General features: G+C 42.8%; 1 protein-coding gene across 1 annotated transcript in view; it reads right to left on the bottom strand.

Annotated features, from left to right (window-relative positions):
* LOC132398128 (uncharacterized) overlaps positions 1–10,451 on the bottom strand; it is a 103,029-nt gene extending 92,578 nt beyond the window's left edge. Inside the window, exon 1 of the mRNA XM_059977193.1 lies at positions 10,262–10,451. Within this exon, the coding sequence (XP_059833176.1) occupies positions 10,262–10,451 (190 nt within the window). The remainder of the gene's footprint in view (positions 1–10,261) is intronic.
* Positions 10,452–12,277: the final 1,826 nt, after the last annotated feature.

Below are 12,277 nucleotides of genomic sequence, written 5' to 3'. Positions count from 1 at the left end.
GAATAAGAGAGATGAGTGTGGATACAGCACCGCTGGAAGATGACGCTAGGGATATAATAATGGGGGACAAGGCGATTTCAGATGAACTAATTGAGTATTTTGCATAAGTCTTCATTGTGGAGGACACTGATATTATGCCTGATGTAGTGTGTGAAGGAAGGGAACTGGATGCAGTTACTATTACAAGGGAGTAGGTGCTCAAAGAGCTGAAATGATCTTTCAAAAATCATTGGACTCTGGCAGGGCGCAACAGGAGTGGAGGAGTGGATAATTGCAAATGTTGCCCCACTCTTCAAGTAAGGAGGAAGGCGGCAGAAAAGAAATTATAGACCAGTTAGCCTGAACTCAGTAGTTGGGAAGATATTGGAATCATTTTTTAAGGTTGAGGTTATGCAATACTTGTTGTCCCGAGACAGCATGGTTTCCTTCAAGGAAAATCTTAGCTGGTGAACCTGTTGGAATTCTTTGAGGAGATTACAAGTAGAATTGATAGGTGATACAGTGGATTTTGTATATTTGGATTTTCAGAAGGCTTTTGACAAGGTGCCACACATTAGGCTGCTACCAATTTAAGAGCCCATGTTATTACAAGACAGATACTAACATGGTTAATGCATTTGTGATTGGTAGGGGGCAGCAAGTGGGAATACAAGGATCGTTGTCTGGTTGACTATCAGTGAGTAGTTATGTTCCGCAGGGGTCTGTGTTGGCATGGCTTCTTTTAATGCTGTGTATCAATGATTTAGATAATGGAATAGTTAGCTTTGTCCCCAAATTTGCAGATGATACAAAGATCGGTGGAGGGGCAGGTAGTGTTTAGGATACAGTTAGGCTGCAGAAGGACTTAAACAGATTTGGAGAATGGGTAAGGAAGCGCCAAACGAAATACAATGTCGGAAAATGCACTGTCATACACATTGGTATTTGAAATAAATATGCAGAGTGTTTTCTAAACTTGGACAAACACCAAAAATCTGAGACGCAAAGGGACATAGGAGTCCTTGTTCACAACGCTCTCAAGGTTAACCTGCAGGATGAGTCGACGGTGAGGAAGGCAAATCCAATATTAGCATTAATTTTAAGAGGTCTGAATAGAAGCGCAAGGATATGACGCTGAAGCTTTACAAAGTACTCATTAAGCTTCAGCTTGAGCATTGCAGGGTGGAGGAGTCTAGGATAAGTGGGTACAGCCTCAAAATACTGGGGCATCTAGTTAAACCAGAGACACAGAGAAATTGCTTTAGCCAGAATTTTTAGACTTTTTTTTTTAAATCACAGACAGCTGTGGAGGTCAGGTTGTTGTGTGTATTTAAGGCAGAGATAGAAAGTTTCTTGTTTGGAGATGGCATCAATGGTTACGGGGAGAAGGCTTGAGGAGAAACCTCCTCATGAGGTTGAGGAGGAGGGAAATAATCAGCCATGATTGAATGGCAGAGTAGACTCGATGGGCCAAATGGCTTAAATCTGCACCTACATTTGATAGTCTTAAGATCTAATGGGAATGGGAACTGTACTAAAATTATTTCGGAGTGTAGGTGCTCGGCGAAGCGGTCTCCTGTCTACGCTGGTCTCACCGATATACAGGAAGCCAACCAGGGAGCACCTGGTAAAGTTCTGAATTTACAACATGTGACATAAAGAAGTGTTTGACACACTTGGATTAATTTTTTCTTGCAGCAGCGGAAGCTGAAGGAAGTCCTTATAAATGTCCATATGTTTAAGTTGGTAGATAGAGTAGATTGCCTGCATCTTTTTTCCCAGGATGGAAATGCCTAATGCTACAGGGCAGGCAATGATGTGAGAGCAGAAACGTTCAAAGGAGGCGGGCGGAGCTTCGCAGAATAGTCGGTACCTGGAATATGCTTGCCAGTGATTAAGATGCAGTCAATAAATAGAGGTGTTTAAAAGGTCTTACGTAGATATATTTCTCCATAGGGTAAGGGCGATATGATTATTGTCTGCACGGAAGGGGCTAGTTCAGGTAAGCACAAAATTGTAAGTATTGTTAGTTTCATATAACTTCGTGGGCAAAGGGTCTCTTTCTATGCTGCACTGTGCTATGTTTTGTGTTCTATATATCATTTTGTTTATTTATACCTGTAGGACCCAATTCATCTTCTTTATAATCTATCGAACTGTGCTCATCGCTACCTTCACAGATCTCAGACCAATGACCTCCACAGTACCATACACTGATAGTGTGCAAGTTCTATCCTATTCCTTCTTCCATAGTTTGGTTCCAAGTACCTAAGATGCAATTCTATCCACCGTTATCCTGCGCATCTTATCATCTCGTAGCACCATGTGATATAAAACTATTGTCATTCTTCAGTACAAGGGAAAAGTAACCATTATCAAGCAATCCATTTAATTCCAATTTATTGTCCACCTGTTTCAGCTTGATAAGCATCAGAGACAGTCTAAAAATTATATTGATCTTTGCAGATGGGATTTTAGAATCACAGAGATGTAGAGACCAGAATGAGACTGCTCGATTCACAGAGCCATGCCAATGAATGTCTCCACAATATACTTCAGTTTTTCCAAAACTTGCTACCATCTGGAAGCTTTTTTTTACATTGTGAAGGTATCTCTCTCTACCACCCATTCCAGATTTTAATCGCCTTCTAAATAAAAACAAACATCTTCTTCACATCGGGTCTAAACTCAGTAGACTTAAGCTCAAATATATGACCTGTGATTTCAGTCTCCAATACTTTGCATATTAGTTTATACTATTATTAGTACAACCACCATCATCCACCGTCCCCAGTCTAACCCACTCTTCTCATAACTGAAACAGTCCATCCCAGACAATATCTGAATGAATACCCACTGTACAGTCTGCAGTGCAATCACATCCTTCCTGTCCCGTAATATCCAGAAATGTACTCAAGTACACCACTGTGGTCTAAGTGATCATTTATAGTGTGTTATCTTGATCTTCCTTCTCTTGATTATATATTCTGCTGCAGATGAAGACCAGTTTTGAGAACAGCTTCTAAAAAACAGCATTCTCCTGTTTTGACATCTACAAGGTTATCAAGACGTGTATGCCAAGATCCCTTGTTATTCAATATTTCCTCATCTGCGGTCGCGTATTATGCATGCTCCAGTCGTAATAAGCTTTCCAAAATATATTATTTCATTCTTACCCTAATTACATAGTTCAGAATTTAATATCTCTCGATAGAGTGGAAAAGGTGAGGGTGTGGTGTGGCAGTCAGAGTTGAGGTGATATAGGTAATTGGATTGAATAAAATATGTTTTATATAAGATTGTGGTAAATAAAAGTTTGATATGTGCAGCAGACGTGCTTGTCCTCAGGGGCTGATATACTGTATCACACTGTGATTACGTTCTACCTGCCATTGCATTGGCCATCAACTCCGCTGCAACATCAATACCTCTGTTCAGATATTGATGAAATTAGTTTGCAACGCTGTCTGCCGGAGTCAAGGTTAATCCTTTCCCTCAGAATATTTTTCCCAATAAATTGCTACGAGGTCTGCAATAAAGCCTTGAAAAAACATCTTCACACAAATTACCACAGTTGTGATCCTCCAGTCATTAGGCTCCTCAGCAGAGGACAGCAACTCCTCAAAATATCCTTCAAGGCCCTGGAAGATTGTTCTCTTACATTCAAGGATAGAAGAGGATATATTCCACACTTTGGAGTATGTAATATCTTCCTTTTAATGGTAGCTTTTCTAAAACCCAACACGCATCCCCGGAGTTTTCCACTGACAATGACCTTTCCATTGTGAGTATTCTGCAAAGCCTTCACAACGTCCTTTGTCTTCAGAAGCAGCAGCTTCGGTAACCAATCATCAAGACTCCATTAGCTAATCCTTCTTTTTACAGTGGATCGCTCGAATTGTTTATACCAAATAATAGAAAAATATCTCTTTTGTTCACACTTAATGTTCATAATCAGCAGATTTATGACGACTGGCACATGTGATGTTTATTGTTTTTGTGGCCGTGGAATGATGCAATACATAAATTAGATGATATATAGAAACATAGAAAACCAACAGAACAATACAAGCCCTTTGGCCCACAAAGTTGTGCCGAACATGTCCTTATCTTAGAAATCATTCTGCTTACCTACAACCCTCTATTTTACTAAGCTCCATGTACCTATCCAAAAGTCTCTTAAAAGACCCTATCGTATCAGCCTTCACCACAGTTGCTGGCAGCCCATTCCACGTACTCATCAATCTCTGAGTAAAAAACCTTACACCTGATATCTCCTTTGTAGCCTACTCCCCCGCACCTTAAACCTGTGTCCTCTTGTGGCAACTATTTCAGCCTTGGGAAAATGACTCTGACTATCCACACGATCAATGCCTCTCATCATCTAATACACCTTTATCAGGTCATCTCTCATCCTCTATCGCTCCAAGGAGAAAAGTCCGAGTTCACTCAACCTATTCTCATAAGACATGCTCCCCAATCCAGGAAACAGCATTGTAAATCTCCTCTGCACTGTAAATCCTCTGTAAATTCACTCCTCTGCTCTGTAAATCGAAACAAGAGGTGGAGAATGAAGAAGTAAAGGCATCTCGGAGAGAAGCCATTTTTTTTAACTGATCAAGGAAAAGAGGCGAGACTGCGCACCCAAAGGTTTAAAAGAAACGCCATATACAGCGGCCATCGTTAGGGTGGACTGAGTCAGAGAGGGATGGCTTTGGCTCAACAGGCTTTGGCATGGACAGGCAGAGGTGAGGGTAGGTTCCGGTAAGTTTTGTTTTGTTCATTTAGAGTAGAGACAATGCCAGGTAGGGTGTTGGAATGCTCCTCTTTCGGGATGTGGGAAGTCAGGGAGACCTCTGTTGTCCCTGATAACGACACCTGTAAGAAGTGCATCCAGCTGCAGCTCCTAACAAACCGCGTTAGGGAACTGCAGCAGGAGCTGGATGACCTCCAGATCATTCGGGAGAATGAGGAGTTTATAGATAGTAGCTACAGGGAGGCATTTACACCAAAGAACACTGCACAGGTAACTGGGTTACCGTCAGGCGAGGGAAGGGGAAAGAGCAGGCAGTGCGGGGCTTCCCTATGGCCAATCCCCTCAACAACACCAATTTGAATATTGTTGGGGGGATGACTTATCTGAGATAAGCTGTAGAAGCCAGATCTCTGGCACTGAGTCTGATTCTGTAGTGCAGAATAGGGGAGGGGGATGAAAAGGAGAGCAGTAGTGATAGGCGACTTGATAGTTAGAGGTACAGACAGGAGGTTCTATGGTCACGACAGAGACTCCCAGATGGTTTGTTGCCTCTGAGTGCCAGAGTCAGAGATGTCTCTGATCGCATGCACAGCATTCTGAAATAGGAGGGTGGGCAGCCAGATGTCATGGTACACATCGGTACCAATGACGCAGGAGGGAAGAGTGAGGAGGTCCTGAAGACTGAATATAGAGAGTTTGGTAGGAAGTTAAAAAGCAGAGCCACGAGAGTGATAATCTCAGGATTGCTACTTGTGCCACGTGCCATTGAGGGCAAGAATAGGATGTTCTGGAGGATGAACACTTGGCTGAGGAACTGGTGTACTGGACAGGGTTTCAGATTTCAGGATCATTGGGACCTCTTCTGGGACAGGTGGGACCTGTACAAGAGAGACGGGTTACACCTGAACTACAGGGGGACCAATATTCTTGCAGGGAGGTTTGTTAGTGCTTTTTTTGGCGGGGGGTGTTAAATGATTTACAGGAGAATGGGAACCGGAGTGCTAGAGTAGATAGTGGAGCGGGGGTGACAATAAATGATGTTAGTAGTTCATGCAAAGTCACAAATAGAAGGGTTGTGTGTGGTGGTAATAATCTTCTGCAGTGTGTCTATTTCAATGACAGGAGTATTGTGGGGAAGGCTGACGAGCTGAGGGCGTGGATTGACACTTAGAATTATGACATTGTAGCCATTAGTGAAACTTGGCTACGGGAGGGGCAGGACTGGTTCCGATATTTCAGACGTGATATAGGCAGAGGAATGAAGGATTGCGGGGTGACATTGCTAGTCAGGACAGACTAGAGGGCTTGTCTACCGAGACCATATGGGTGGAGATGATAAACAGGAAAGGTATGATCACATTAATAGCGTTGTATTATAGACCACCCAATAGAGGGAGAGAATTGGAGGAGCAAATCTGCAGAGAGATAGCAGACAACTGCAGGAAACAAAGTTGTGATAGTAGGGGATTTTAATTTTCCATGTATTGATTAGGACTCCCATACTGTTAAAAGTTTAGATGAGTTAGAGTTTGTAAAATGTGCCCAGGAAAGTTTTCTATATCAATATTGTAGAGGTACTGACTGGAGAAGATGCAAAATTAGATTTCCAATTAGGAAACGAGTTAAGACAGGTGACGGAAGTGTGTGCAGGGGAACACTTTGGTTCCAGTGATCCTAACAACATTAGTTCCGACTTGATCATGGATAAAGATAGATCTGGTCCTCGGGTTGAGGTTCTAAACTGGAAAAAGTCCAAATTTGAAGAAATGAGAAAGAATCTAAAAAGCGTGGATTTGGACAGGTTGTTCGCTGGCAGGGATGTCATTGGTAAGTGGGAAGCCTTCAAAGGAGAAATTTTGAGAGTTCAGAGTCAGCATGCTCCTTTTAGGATTAAAGGCAAAGTGAATAAGAATTAGGAACCTTGGTTCTCTAGGGATATTGGAACTTCTGATGAAGAAGAAGAGAGAGATGTATGACATGTATAGGAAACAGAGAGCAGGTAATTTACTGGAGGAGTATCAAAAGTGCAACAAATACTTAAGAAAGAAATCAGGAGAGCTAAAAGAAGACATTAGGTAGCTTTGGCAGTCAAGGTGGAGGATAATCCAAAGATTTTCTACAGGTATATTTAGAGCAAAAGGATAGTAAGGGATAAAATTGGTCTTCTTGAAGATCAGAGTGGTCAGCAATATATTGAACCAAAAGAAATGTGGGAGATCCTTAATGGGATTTTTTTGTGCCTGTATTCACTAAGAAACCTGGCATGGAGTCAATGGAAATAAGGCAAACAAGTAGTGAGGTCTTGGAACCTATTCAGATTGAAGAGGAGGAGGTGCTTGCAAATCAGAGTACATAAATCCCCAGGACCTGACAGGGTTTTCCCTCAGACCTTGAAGGAGAGTAGTGTTGAAATTGCAGGGAACCGGGCAGATATATTTAAAACGTCGGTTTCTAGGGGTGAGGTGTCAGAGGATTGAAGGATAGCTCATGTTGTTTGATTATTTAAAAAAGGCTCTAAAAGCAATCCGGGAAATTATAGGCCAGTAAATTTGATGTTGGTAGTAGATAAATTATTGTTAGGAGTACTAAGAGATAGGATCTACAAGTATTTAGATAGACAGGGACTTATTAGGGAGAGTCAACACGGCTTTGTGCGTGGTAGGTCATGTTTAGCAAATCTAATAGAGTTTTTCAAGGAGGCTACAAGGAAAGTGGATGAAGGGAAGTCAGTGGATGTTGTCCACATGGACTTCAGTAAGGCCTTTGACAAGGTCCCGCATGGGAGGATAGTTGGTAGCTAGGTATACATGGTGAGTAAACTGGATTATACATTGGCTCGAAGGGAGAAGTCAGAGAGTGGTAGAGGAGGATTGCTTCTCTGAGTGGAGGCCTGGGACTAGTGGAGTGCCACAGGGATCACTGCTGAGTCCATTGTTATTTGTAATCTATATCAATAATCTGGATGATAATGTGGTAAATTGGATCAGCAAATTTGCTGATAATACAAAGATTGGAGGTAGAGTGGACAGTGAGGAAGGTTTTCAAAGGTTGCAGAAGGATGTTGACCAGCTGGAAGAGAAAATGAAGGTAGAACATACCAGTTAAATGGTAGGGCACGGAGGAGTGCAGTAGACCAGAGGGATATAGGAATACAGATACAAAATTCCCTAAGAGTGGCGTCACAGGTAGATAGGGTAGTAAAGACGGCTTTTGGCACATTTGCCTTTATAAATCAAGGTATTGAGTATAAGAGTTGCAGTGTTATGGTGAGGTTGTATAAGGCATTGGTGCGGCCTAATTTGGAGTATTGTGTGCAGTTTTGGTCATCTAATTACAGGAAGGATATTAATAAAGTTCAAAGAGTGCAGAGAAGGTTTACAAGGAATTTGCCAGGACTTGAGAAACTGAGTTGCAGAGAAAGATTGAATAGGTTAGGACTTTATTCCTTGGAACAATAAACAATGAGGAGAGACTTGATAGAGGTATATAAAATTATGATGGGTATAGATAGATGGGTATAAGCAGGTTTTTTCCACTGAGGCTAGGGGAGAAAAAAACCAGAGGACATAGGTTAAGGGTTAAGGGGGAAAAGTTTAAAGGGAAATTTTTGCAGGTGGGGGTCTTCTTCACACAGAGCGTGGAGGGAGTGTGGAATGAGCTGTCAGATGAAGTGGTAAATGCAGGCTCACTTTTAACATTTAAGAAAAGCTTGGACAGGTACATGAATGAGAGGTATATGGAGGGATATGGGCCAGGTGCAGGTCAGTGGGACTAGAGAAATAGTTCGGCACAGCCAAGAAGGGACAAAAGGCCTGTTTCTGTGCTGTAAAATTCTATGGCTTTCTATGGCTTCCACAGCCTCCCTATAGTGAGGCGACCAGAACTGAGCAGAGTACTCCAAGTGGGGTCTGACCAGGGTCCTATATAACTGCAAAATTATCTTATAGCTACTAAATTCAGTTCCACGATTGATGAAGGCCAATACACTGTCCGCCTTCCTAGCCACAGAGTCAACCTGCGCAAGATCCCTCTGATCCTTCACACTGCCAAGAGTCTTGAAAGAGTATTAATATTATATTCTGCCATCATAGTTGACCAACCAAAGTAACCTGCTTCACACTTACCTGGGTTGAACCCATCTGCCACTACTCAGCCCAGATTTACATCCAATCAATGTCAAACTGTAACCCTTCACACTATCCAGAACACCCTCAACCTTTGTGTCATTAGCAAATTGCTAACCCATCCTTTCACTTCCTCATCCAGATCATTTATAAAAATCAGGAAGAGTAACGGTCCCAGAACAGATCCCTGAGGCACTCCACTGGTGACCAACCTCAATGCAGAATATGAGCCATCTACAACCACTCTTTGGTTCTGTGGGCAAGCTGGTTCTGGATCCAAAGGTAATATCTCCTTGGATCCCATGCCTCCTCACTTTCTTAACAAGCCTTGATTGGGGTACCTTATCAAATGCCTGGCTGAAATCCATATACACTACATCCACAACTCTTCCTTCATCAATGTGTTTAGTCAGATCCTCAAAAAATTCAATGTCTGGTAAGGCGGGACATACCCTTGACAAAGCCATGCTGACTCTTTTACCCCTATTATACCTCTCCAAATGTTCATAAATCCTGCCCCTTAGCATCTTCTCCATCAACATACCAAACACTGAGGTAAGACTCACTATTCCATAATTTCCTGGGTTATCTCGACTCCCGTTCTTGAATAAAGGAACAGCATCCGCAGCCCTCTAATTCTCTGGAACCTCGCCCATCCCCATTGATGATGCAAAGATCATCGCCAGAGCCTCAGCAATCTTCTCACTAATTTCCCACAGTAGCCTGGTCCTGGTGACTTATCCAATTTGCTGCTTTCCAAAAGCTCCAGCCCATCCTCTTCCTCAATATCTACATGCTCAAGCTTTTCAGTCCGCTGCAAGTCATCCCTGTAATCGCTAAGATCCTTTTCCCGTTGTGAACACTGAAGTAAAGTATTCATTAAGTACCTCTGCCATCTCTTCCGGTTCTATACACACTTTTCCACTGTCACACTTGATTTGTCCTATTCTCCCACATCTTATCCTCTTGCTCTTCACATACTTGTAGAATGCCTTGAGGTTTTCCCTACTCTTGCCCGCTTAGGCCTTCTCATGGCCCCTTCTGGCTCTCCTCATTTCCTTCTTAAGCTCCTTCCTATTAGCCTTATAATCTGCTAGATCTCTGACATTACCTAGCTCATTGAACCTTTTGTAAGCTTTTCATTTAATGTTGACTAGATTTATTACAGCCTTTGTATACCACGGTTCCTGTACCCTACCATAACCTCCCTGTCTTATTGGAACATACCTATGCGGAACTCAACACAAATATCCCCTGAACATTTGCCATATTTCTTCCGTACTTTCCTCTGAGTACATCTGTTTCCAATTTAAGCTGTAAGAAATTAGAGGAAAATATGGAATAGGTGCAGTTCAGTGTTCGATAATTCAAAAACAATGTTGTAAAACAGTTAACTACTCACCGTTGAAACTTATAAGTCTGAATTCCTTTCCGTGGCCATCCGTAGAACCGTTAGTGCAGTAATAAATCCCAGCGTCTGTATTCGTTGCTTCAAAATGAAGTGAGTAATTACCATGTGCAAATCCATCACAATTAGCCAATTTAATGTTTGGGAACTGTGTGGAATTACATTCCTTATTGCCGTTATCCATTGTGCATATTTTGGTTTTATTATCTCCTGAGACAGTTTTAAATTCCCACACAATTTGTTGGGCACCTGGTATGTAACAGGGCAGAAATGTCAGCGTCGAACCATTCGTTAAGACCACTTCTTGTGCGCTATCATTATAGCTCATTGTACCTGGAGAGTGGACAAGGAATTATATTCAACAAGATTGGTGGAAAAAGGATTAAATAAATAGAGATTCATAATCCTTCCAACTCCCACGACAACTTCACTGTACTTTTTCCTACCCTCTCTTCTGCAACAATGCTATTCCCTTAGCTCAATTATTTCATACGTGCCGCATCTGCTTCCAGGATGAACTTTTCTTTCTACAAAGAGATGTCCTCCTTCAACGAACAGTGATTCCCTTTCTCCAACTTCGATCCTTTGATGCTGTCCTCACCCACATCTCCTCCATATCCCGGCCAACTGCTTTAACCCGATCTTCCCGTCGCGTTTACAGATATAGAGTTCCTCTTGCCTTCACCATTCCCCGGGCCTCTACATTCAACACCTCATACACTGCAACTTCTGCCATCTTCAACGGCAGGATACCATGACACACATCTTCACCTAACCCGCCCCCCTCACTATATGCCTTCCATAGGGATCCTTCCCTCTGTAATTCCTTTGTCCATTCGCCACTGAAAATTAATCTCCCTCCTGGCACATATCCCTTCAACTGGCAGAAATGTTACACCTGCAGATTCATCTCCACCCTTACCTGCATTCGGGGCCCCAAACAATCCTTTCAAATAGGTCAACAGATCACTTGCGAATTTGTTGGAAACGTCTAATATATGTGGTCCTCTCGATGTGGCCTCTTCCACGTTGGTAAGACCTAACGTAAATTGCTGGACTGCTTTGTCCAGCACCTCTGCTCCATATGACAAGAGAGCAATTTACAGTGACCAAACATTTTGATTGCTGTCCCTATTCCAGTTCCAAAATCTTGTCACGCCATGTGGATATGGCCCGTACCGAGAGAAAGAGGGAAAGTGACACTGAGGCGGACTAATAAGTTGCAGATTTTTGTGTGCTAAGTTAGAGGGAAAGGAAAACAATAAACGCTTGGCCAAACGTGGCTGTTAACTGTTACCCTTAAATGGAAAACGAAGTCAACACTGCAGCTGAAATGAATAACTAAATATAAATCGAATACAGTATCGCAGGTCTTCAGTGTCAGTTGACTCGGCAGTACAATTTCTCAGGCAAGTCCAAATGCAAGCAGGCTGCGAACCTTTGCTGTGCTATGCACAAGTCTCGACAAGCGTTACGACGAAAGGAATGGATTTAAATACCATGGCAATGAACTAATAATTAGCTGACACGAGCATATTCACGAGCGCAAATGCCGTATCTGCTGCGCTGTTGAATCCGTGGTTTTGACTCGGTCTGCTTCATAGGCGCAGCTCCTGAAAACCACAGACTTGTGTCCGCTGGAAGAGCCAGATGAGCGAGTTCTTCAAGATGACCTTTTCCGTGATCCAGGAAGGTTCTTGTGCACCATAGCCTTCCCAGTCTATCTGCCAATCGGGGAGGAGGGGGGAATGGGGTCACTTGGATCAGGGATGAGGTAGAACCGGCCTGAGCTGGGGAACATGGAATACCGGCCGGATCTTCAGTGATGCTGATCGATGCAATCTATGCCACAGCTTATTGAAAGTCTTTTCCATTACTAAGACTTTCAGGGGAAGATCTCTTGATGACAACCAGACCCCCTCTCCTGGCTTGAATGACCTTACCTGCCGGCTGAGCCGATCAGTGTGACGGACCTGCTGTTTCCGGGCGCGCAGCAGAGCCGCCTTGGCT

This window comes from Hypanus sabinus, chromosome 1, assembly GCF_030144855.1.
Source record: "Hypanus sabinus isolate sHypSab1 chromosome 1, sHypSab1.hap1, whole genome shotgun sequence".
Classification (NCBI taxonomy): Eukaryota; Metazoa; Chordata; class Chondrichthyes; order Myliobatiformes; family Dasyatidae; genus Hypanus; species Hypanus sabinus.
Note: the sequence above shows the minus strand (reverse complement) of the source record. Positions and strands in the feature narration are given on the sequence as shown.